At 37.3% G+C, this 10432-nt stretch overlaps 1 protein-coding gene across 3 annotated transcripts; it reads left to right on the top strand.

Annotated features, from left to right (window-relative positions):
- Positions 1-725: 725 nt before the first annotated feature.
- LOC125221089 (serine carboxypeptidase-like 40) lies at positions 726-4624 on the top strand. Of its 3 annotated transcripts, none has more exons than XM_089063140.1 (8): positions 726-1097; positions 1419-1526; positions 1995-2275; positions 2725-2988; positions 3290-3408; positions 3515-3610; positions 4157-4246; positions 4353-4624. In XM_089063140.1, the coding sequence occupies exons 1-8, from the start codon at positions 743-745 to the stop codon at positions 4387-4389; spliced, it is 1350 nt and encodes a 449-aa protein (XP_088919266.1). In that variant the 5' UTR covers positions 726-742; the 3' UTR covers positions 4390-4624. The 3 variants fall into 3 exon arrangements, with proteins under 3 accessions (XP_088919266.1, XP_047979177.2, XP_088919267.1); XM_048123220.2 differs by having other exon boundaries at positions 4157-4262; XM_089063141.1 differs by lacking the exon at positions 2725-2988 and having other exon boundaries at positions 4157-4262.
- Positions 4625-10432: the final 5808 nt, after the last annotated feature.

The following is a 10432-nucleotide window of genomic DNA, read 5'->3' as shown; positions in this document are numbered from 1 at the left end:
CTTTTATATATTAGTTTTAAATAAAATTTGAATGAGAATGAGTTAGTGGAATGTGGGGTCTACTACCAAAAATAGTAAAAGTGAAAGGTGACAAACTTTTAGGGATGGGCGAAAATGAAAATAAATGAAAAATTTTCAAGGACGGAGAGAGAGTAAATTTTATTTAGGATATGTGGATAATTATTCAAATCTTCAAAATTATGTCTCAGATGGACTCTAACTAGCACAATTCTCAAGCTTTTCTTCAATTTCATTAGGAATATACTCTCTTCGTCCATGAAAATTTATCACATATTTTCATTTCTATTCGTCCCATAAAATTTGTCGCATTTCACCTTTTACCATTTTTAATAATAGACTTCACATTCTACTAACACATTCCCACTCTCATTTTATTATAAAACTAATATTTGAAAGTAGTACCCACATCACACTAACATTTCAACCCATTTTTCTTCATATTTCTTAAAATTCGTGTCCGGTCAAAATGTGACAAAATTTAAAGGAATGGGGGAGTAGTCAACAACTCTAATCCAAAAAATAACAATAAACTCAAAATACATGTACATTTTTAGAAATAAAACAATATGATAAAAATGATTTACCTTTAGAATATAATACCAAATATTGCTCTTACTTTATCAATATTAATAATTTCACCTAAGAGCACCAATAAAAAAAAAAATACTCCTTCCCAGGTCCATTATATAATGCTAGAAAACTATAACAAAGATAAGTCTAAATGGCGTACAAAAAACTTGTATTCTTTGTATACCTTTCATTTCTGTTATCCCATACAAATGGGAAGACTCAAACTCAACGTCTTTCCTCTATTTACAAATCAGGAAAGATAAAAAACAGAATTGGCAGTAGCCATTACATTTACAACAATTTTGAAGAAGCTCAAGTTTATTCACAGGAAGGGCTAAAAGAGAATGATCTAATAAAGGGATTGCCTGGCCAGCCACCGGTCCGGTTCAAGCAGTACGGTGGTTACGTGACCGTGAACCAGACCGCCGGCCGAGCTTTCTATTACTACTTGGCTGAGTCTCAAAACTCTCCGAATTCATCGCCTCTCCTTCTCTGGCTCAATGGAGGTGCTTCTTTTGTCTACTTAATAATAAGCTTTTTCTTATTAGAATAATTTATAGGCTAATTTCATTTTGTAATAGTATTAATAGCTTATTCATAAGATTTATACTCCCTCCATCCGTCTAAAAAAATAGTTTCATTGTGGACGACACGAGTTTTAATGAGAAATTGATAAAATAAGATAAATATAAAAAAAAGCGGATAAAGTATGGGAGAGAGAGAAACAGTGGGCAAAGTATGAGAGAGAAACTTTTCATTTTGAAAATAAGACTATTTTTTTGTGACCATCTTAAAACGGTAAAATGAAACTATGTTTCGTGGAACAGGGCCTGGTTGTTCTTCATTGGGGTATGGAGCAATGCAAGAATTGGGACCCTTCCGCGTTCACAGTGATGGCAAAACTCTCTACAAAAATCCATTCTCATGGAATCAAGGTCTCTCTCTTTCACTTTCACTTTCCTTTCTCTCTTAGATAGTGGTATAATTATGTTTAGGTTACAAACCCATTCCTATCAGATGAGGGTGGGAAGTTGGATTAGTATATACTCACTCCATCCACGAAAAATAAGACACATTGTGAATGACACGAATTTTAATGTGGAATTGGTAAAGTAAGAGAGAAGTAGTGTTAGTGGAATGTGGAGTCCATTTTATTAGTGACAGAGAAGTTGTTGAAACATTCCTTTTTAAATATGCTCTATTTTTCGTGGACGACCACAAATGACAAATGTGCTCTATTTTTCGTGGACGAAGGGAGTAATAGCTATCCACCCAAATTAGTTTGAGACATTTTAGGATGATCCAAAAACAAATCGGTGTGGGCCTAGCTCCACCCGAAGCAGATAATATGCAGTTGACGATCCCAAAAATTAAAGATTAAAGGATGAATTCAATTAATTCAGGTGCAAATGTGGTGTTTTTGGAGTCACCAGCGGGAGTTGGGTTTTCGTATTCGAACACGTCGTCGGATTTGAATAGCAACGGGGACAGAAGAACAGCCGTTGACAACTATAATTTCTTGGTGAATTGGTTCAACAGATTTCCAGAATACAAAGACAGGGATTTCTACATTGCAGGGGAGAGCTATGCTGGCCATTATGCACCACAATTGGCACAAACAATTCTCTATCACAATCGTTATTCCTCCAACACTACCACTATTATCAATCTCAAAGGAATTATAGTAAGTCATTTTTCATTAACAAATGAATCTCAAAGGATTGAAGTTAAAATGAATATATATAGGAATGATGTATACATATCCTAACTCTAAATATATGCAAAACACAATGCTATATAACTAGATATAAATACAGATATACATATCCTAACTCTAAATATATGCAAAACACAATGCTATATAACTAGATATAAATACAGATGCGTAGGACATTTGTAGGTCATGGTTAGTGTATTTTTAGGTCATGCTAACAAAGCATGACCTAAAATGATCTTAGTATGATATTCCAAAATCTTATAATATGACCTAAAACTGCTTAATTATGACCTCACGTGTTTTTGGTTAATTATTGACCATTAGATCATCTAATCCTTGGGTCAAGATTTGGGCTGCATTTCTGGATTTAAATGCATACTTGTTTTGATCATCTCCATATATATATATATATGCAGATCGGAAATGGTTTTATAAGCTCCGAGACAGACATGAAAGGGATGTACGAGTTCTGGGGCAGCCATGCTCTAGTTTCAGATGAAATAACAGACCAAATAATGAAATATTGCTATTCGTCGAGTAGCGATAGCATACAACAACATGATGCATGCAATGAAGCTATTAAAGAAGCTATCCCTTTAGCCAATGCTGTCAACAATTACAACATTTATGCCCCCACTTGCTTCAATCATAGCCTCACACAAAATCCCAACAAGCCTTCCGTAAGTCTAGTAATTACTTTTGATGATTATATTTATATATGGCGTTATAATGGAGTACAAGAACGTAATCAAATGCAAACTCTATATATTGTACAAACTTCAAACTATGATCTGGATCGTTAAATTTCAAGATTTGATGTCAACAGTTGTGTTGACATTTTCTGTTGACGTTATTTGACACTGTTGACATCAAATCTTAAAATCTAACGGTCCAGAAGACCATAGTTTGGAGTTCGTAAGAAAGATGCAGTTTGCATTTTATCAACACCTATGGAGTAAATTTTACATATATATCAATCAGGTGTTGCATATGGATCCTTGTACCGATGATTATGTGGATGCATACTTGAATACACCTCAAGTTCAAAAGGCCCTCCATGCTAATCTCACTAACATCCCTTATCCTTGGCAACGTTGCAGGTTCATTACTACTATAACACTTCTCTCTCATTCTCTCCTTCCAACTTTGTAAACAAAAATTAACTAACTCCACTTAAACTGCCTTTCGTTTCAAAAAATATTGTAGCGATGATGAAGTCTTTAGTTGGCAAGATATGCCTAGGACAGTACTTCCTCTTCTCAAGGAACTTATGACGAGTGGGCTCCGAATTTGGTTGTACAGGTTGCTAATTTAACACATATACTCATTAATTTCTTCTATTATTACTAATGTTACCATAGTACTTCCCTCTGTTCTACGATAATTGAGTCATTTCATTTTATGCACTCGTTAAAAAAATAGTACTATATCCGTCCAAAAAAAAAAAAAATTGTAAGTGACACAGGTTGGTAAAGTAAGAGAGATGGAAAAAAAAGATGATGGTAGTAGTATTAGTGGATTGTGGGGTCCATATTTAGAATAATGTGTAGGGTTGGTATTTGTTTAAAACTTTCCACATTTAAAATTGGTCTAATTTTAGTGGACAACCCAAAATGGTAAAATTAGTCTAATTTTTGTGGACGGGTGTAAACTAAGAGAGTGAATTATATAGAGAAGAGTCATATCTACATTATTCTATCTCTTACCTTATTCATTCTTTACTTTAACTACTTATTATCATTTTCCCAAAACGAGTATAGAAATATTAACTGACTCATTTACTATGGAACGGGGGGAGTACTATTTTGATTTAGTGTATTATATATGTAAATTAATGATGTAATGCAGTGGGGATGTAGATGGAAATGTACCAGTTACTTCAACTAAGAACACAATCAAAGACATGAAACTTCCCATCAAAAGTTCTTGGCGGGCTTGGTATGTTGAAGGCGAGGTATACATCTAATTATTTTATTTTCTATATGCAGCAACATTGATTGATGAGTAATCTCGAACTATTTTTCATGAATGAAATATGGTATAGGTTGGTGGATTTACACAAGTGTATGAAGGAGAGCTAACATTTGCAACAATAAGAGGGGCAGGACATGAAGTACCTAGTTATCAACCTGCTCGAGCTCTTTCCCTTATCAACTCTTTTCTTGCTGGGATTCAACTCCCTTATTCTTCCACAGATTACTAGTCTATATCCTTTTCACTTTTCATCTCTATTCCATGGTTTGATACTACTACATCTACAAGTTCAACAACCATTTTATTTTTATTTATAAAATATTGGCATCACCGTTTTTTGTTTCTTATTTTTCTTAAATTACTCTATGTAAGATTAATTGATTATTGGTCTTACCTATTCAACTAACTAATGCTTCTCTTCTGATTATAATTAACGTCAAATCATGCGTCGGATATGTCTCTAAATTTTTGTTTGTTGAAATCTTAAGTCCGGTCGTAGCAGTTTAACTGGTCCCTACAAGTGATAAAAGGTTTAATTTTGTGAAATGAAATTATTTATAATTCATCTACGTTCCGAGTAGATATATGGCATTGGTATATTCATATTTTTTAAATCAACTCCAAGTGAGTGAGATATAATTAGGGCTGGCAATTTTTGACACGACACGATAACACGACACGAACCGGCACGAAATTAATGGGTTTGGGTCAGACCTTATCGTGTTCGTGTCCTTATCGGGTCAACCCATTAAGGACACGAAAATTTCATGTCGTGTTCGTGTCGGGTTCGTGTTATCCGTTAACAATGCGTGTTCGTGTCGTGTTCGTGTTATCCGTTAACACATAATATTTTAATACTATTATTCTTATTAACACGTAATATTTTAATAGTATTATTATTATTATTTTCATTTTTCAATACTTATTTTCGTGTCATTAATGGGTTCGTATCGTGTTCGTGTCGTGTTGACCCGAAACGGTTCGTGTCGTTAATGGGTTCGTGTCGTGTTCATGTCGTGTTCGTGTCTGAGGGTAGCGGGTCGTGTTCGTGTTCGTGTTTGAGGTTTTCTTAACGGGTCGTGTTCGTGTTTGTTGTTATCGTGTTCGTGTCGTTATCGTGTCGACACGATAACGACCCGACACGCACGATTTGCCACCCCTAGATATAATGAATAAAAACCTATCACGATAACATGGAGTTATGATTAATTAATACTCACTTTTTCTCTCTATAGTAGAGACATTATTTCTTTTGAGCATGCGATTTTAAGAAAATTATTTTAAGTAGTTAAGGTCTCGTTTTATACACTGGATTTGCCTAGAAAAGTCTTAATATCCATATTTTTCCATTGTTTTGTAACCTGGATAAATTCAAGCCCAAAAAAAAGACGACCCGTCCAGGCCCGCGTGTATAGTACTCCGTCCATTCTATGTTAACAAAGTCATTTTTCTATTTTGGGAAGTTCTAAATTAATTGAGCAATTTCTATTTTTGGCAAAAAGTAGAGAGATGAAGAGAAAATAAAATACCCCCTCTGTCCCACAATAATTGTCACTCTTATTGCGCTCAATATTAAGGACCTTCTCCTTAACTGCGATCGGCAGTGTGTTTGCGGCGATCGAAAAGTATTCCGACGCCCTTCGTCGGGTCGGCGGAAGTAATAGTTTAAGGCTGTGCGCGGTTTCTCCGTCGAGCAGCGTGAGAACTAGGGTTGAAAGATAATTCACAAGATATGTGGTCAAATAATATTTTCATTCGTTGATTCATTGTTGGATGATTAAATATGATAACAAGCTCTCCTATTTATAATGCTAGAATACTACCCTAACTTATTGAATAAGAAAACAAAGATATAGAAAAGATATGATGAAATAAAAGATACCTAAATAATTGAGATTTCCCTAAGATATGGATCGTATCAACTCCCCCACGGTTAAAATCTGCCTTGTCCTCAAGGTGGAAACACGACGCAACGACGAGAGTTGAAAGCAAAAGCCTTGGCGAGGCGTCTCCTCCTGGATCAAACACACACCGAGCAACTAAGTGTTTCCCTTCATCACCTCCATAAAAAATCAACAAAGGCGGATTGATGTGGTCATCCAAATTCAACGCTAAAATGAAAAGCTCCGCAACACGTCCCTGAATGATCAAACACGGCTTGTTATTTCGCGAAGGAATCAACCTTCCATCGGCGTCGAGCGATGGTAATCGAGGATTCATGCTTGTAATATCAGTGACATTCAAATCCCCATTAAATTCCGTAGTAGAATTGAAGACAACATGGTTTGCCGACATGTGTAGTTCGATGCAAAAGGTCCATGTGGCAAACAGGCACTTGATTACTTCTCCATGGTGAAGCTCCTTCTTGCTATCACGTGAATCCAGTTTTGCCATCTGCATAGCAAGAAATTCACTTTTTTTATTGCTGAAACTGACACATATACCAGGATCGAATGCGCGCACAGTGATCATTTTGATCATCTTAAATATATCACTATCTTCATCATCTTTACTCCCAACTAAACCTTTCGATCTTGTTCCATTCTCTTTCACTTTGTCTTCAACAATGCCCTCTTCCACCCCAACATCAAGAAGGCAAGGCACAACTTTTAAAAAACCATACTCATCAGCATTGTGAAGATTTGTTTGCCACTCCTTCTTCCTTGAACTCGGGACAGCTTGTGAATGACCATTAGAGGCCAACAATGGAACTATCACAGACAGCGGGTGCAAGGGCGGGGAAGGTCTTGGGGCGGAGTAGGGCAGCAGCTCCAAGGGCGGTGTTGGACTCGGTTGCTGCGGCTGGCAATCTGATTGCAGCAACGGCGGTGGCGGCTGGTATGGTTGGTAGATATGGTCTACAGCAGGGGTTGCCATTAGAGGTGGTTCCCAACACGAAAGCTGGCTCGCTGGGGGTTGATCAAATTTGGTGCGGTGTCGTGGTGGATCTGCTGACTCGTTGGGGACTAAACCTGAAGGCCCAAAAGAAGCCTCATTATTTCTCGATGGAAGATATGCCATCTTTCAGCGCGGCGCGGAAACATTTGGCTGATCAAGGTCGGGCTCGGGCTGCGGTGATGATCGGAATTTGCTAAACCGGCGATTTGTGGCATCGACCCAAGTTTCCATCCTGTCAAATGCTTCCAATAGGCGGTCTAATTTTACGTTAATCGGGTCCTCCGCTTTGGTGGCTGAACGAGGCTGATATTGAGGCTGCCACGAACGATATCGTGCATAGGATTGTCGCAGCTGCAGGTCCGAATCCGGGTCCATATATGGGCCAAAATACGGTGGTGGACAGCAGCGATCAATTCGCTGTACGGGCTGATCATAATCCGAACATCCTCGCGATGCACGGCGAGGCGGTGGTTCCCAACAAGAGGGATGTCGCGACTGTGGTGGGTCGTAGGGCTGGAAACTCGACAGTGGTCAGATTTCGGGGGAGATCCCAACAGGTTGCACGCCGTGGTTGGACCGGCTGGTAGGGACAGAACGGTTGCGCAAGCTGAGGGAGGTCGTATTGACGACTATAATAGTTGATGTAGTCATACAACATGATAGTGGTCTGAAATCGACGCGGCACGCGGGAATCCTTCCCGTCAGGCGTTGCAGAAGTAGAGTTGTCTGGCGGCTAGAGCTCGACGGACAGGAAGGATTCGACGACCAAAGCAGTTGTTGTGCGGGGAATGTTTTACGTCAGGCAGCGGCGTAGCTTTGATTCGAGATGGTGGGAGGGTGAGCTCTGGATGAAAGCACCAGTTGTTAAGGAACTTCTCCTTAACTGCGATCGGCAGCGTGTTTGCGGCGATCGAAAAGTGTTCCGACGCCCTTCGTCGGGTCGGCGGAAGTAATAGTTTCAGGCTGTGCGCGGTTTCTCTGTCGGGCAGCGTGAGAACTAGGGTTGAAAGATAATTCACAAGATATATGAGTAAATAATATTTTCATTCATTGATTCATTGTTGGATGATTAAATATGAAAACAAGCTCTCCTATTTATAATACTAGAATACTACTCTAACTTATTGAATAAGAAAACAAAGATATAGAAAAGATATGATGAAATAAAAGATAACTAAATAATTGAGATTTCCCTAAGATACGGATCGTATCACTCAACTATAGTGAGATGGAGGAAGTGTGTATGTAAATCAATCTCACATTGGAAAAAAAACCTTATTAAACTTGTATTCAAGATATTAAATTATTACATGTAAATAAAGTGCACAAGAGATAGGATGTAAAGGTCAAACTCACATGCATTGCAACCACCATCCGCCTTGTCGCAAGCACGGTCGTAAGCCTTGAAAATTGGTCTTTGAACTATTCATTTGGTCTGGTTGTTGGACATTATCCTTGCCTAGTTTCATCTTTTTGTACCACATAAATGAACCAAATTAAAATAGTCAAACCCTACGTTGGACACGTAGCCCAACACAACGTGGAAAATAAGCATATGTGGCCTAACATGTAGCTATCCATGCGTGCACATTGAAAGTGTCGTCCAAATATGTCCCTTGAAGGAACAACAACATGAGTAGTGTCAAGATACTTCTGTCCAGGTTCACGTTCTTAACACGTTCAGCACGCGTCCATAATAGACATCTTTAACCTCTTACCTTTACACTCCAACAATAATGGTAAGTTGAGTCCGCATTGATCCTCCAGCAATGCCTATAGATAGGATATCCATTTCTCGGCATCAACACCCAAGCAATCTATGCATACATGCTTTCTCTCACTCTTTATATGCTTCATCTATCTTGTGCATTTTCCATCATCCGAAGCTCGTCTGTCAGCGGTATTGTTCGAGGTGAAAAGTGAAGTTCTCAACTCAACTTATTTACGGTTTTACTGTTTATGATTCTATATTTCATTTTATTTACATGTCATTTTCGTGTACTCCTTTCTTTTATTTTATTCGGTTATATTACACTCGACAAATTTATTTTTGTAGTACATAATAATCGCAAGATGAAATATACTTATTATCCAGAGAAAAAGACTGATAAGTGACTATGATAGACCCTTGATTTATTACACGTTTGTAATGAAAACAAAAGAAAGATAAACACTAGTTAAGGTGCTAGGGGACGATTTATGTCAGAACCGAGAATGAGAATAAGTAATTAATTTTACTCCCTCCGTCCCACTTTAGCAGTCCCATTGACTTTTCTGCCTTCTTTTTGTAAAAATGATAAAAAATAGTTAAAGAGGTGAAATGGTAAATTAAGAGAGAGAATAATATAGAGAAGAGTCTTATCTACATTATTGTGTCTCTTACTTTACCATTTCTCCACTTTAACTATTTTTTATTATTTTTACAAAAAGATGGCAGAAAAGTCAATGGGACTGCTAAAGCGGGACGGAGGGAGTATTTCTCAATGAATGAAAATACTATAGAATTCTATTATTTATAGAATTCTAAACCCTAAAATGTAGTATCTTGCTAATCAAGCAAGATAATTAAATAAAAAGCTTACAAAAGATATTGAAAATAAGTAAGGATAACTAACTAAAATAAAATCTATGTTGAATCAATTGAAACAAAGAAAGATACATTGGAGATGATCTTCGGTAGAGTTGTTAAAGTGGGTTGGGCCGGTCGAGGCCTGCCAAGGCCTGCCTATATTGAGGCCCAGCCCAGGCCCATGTCTGAGGCAGGCTAGGCTAGGCTGAGCTTTTTTTTATTTATATAAGAAAGAAGCGTTTCCACCACTCTACCACCCATTCAATTGTGTTTCACTTAATTCCTCTTTCATAGCCGCATATCTTTCCGACTAAGGAATTGGAAATCTCTCTCTTGTTACATTAATCCAATTTTCATTTAATCCGAGAAAAAACATCTTTTTCTTAACAATGTCTTTGTCATTTGATCCAATAGCGTTCCGTTAGATAGGAACAGAGTCTAGATTTCTTCCTGAAACATTATTTGTTTTTTCAATTAAGACGGGGTGCAACTTTGAATCAAAGAATGCTCAATAATATTAAGATCTATTGTCTCCAGCTTAGACTGATAGATCCAAGAAAAGTTACTATATCCTCGATTCAAAAGGGAGCAATGAGTTTGAATATAATGTTAATTCAAAAGAATACCATAAACCCTAAACTAACTAAAAATATTGAGAATTCTATAATTATTCATCAAATATT

This window comes from Salvia hispanica, chromosome 1 (assembly GCF_029641045.1).
Source record: "Salvia hispanica isolate PSC_SH4W2 chromosome 1, Shi_PSC_v1, whole genome shotgun sequence".
NCBI lineage: Eukaryota > Viridiplantae > Streptophyta > Magnoliopsida > Lamiales > Lamiaceae > Salvia > Salvia hispanica.
The sequence above is the reverse complement of the archived record's forward strand: the minus strand, read 5'-3'. Positions and strand labels throughout refer to the sequence as shown.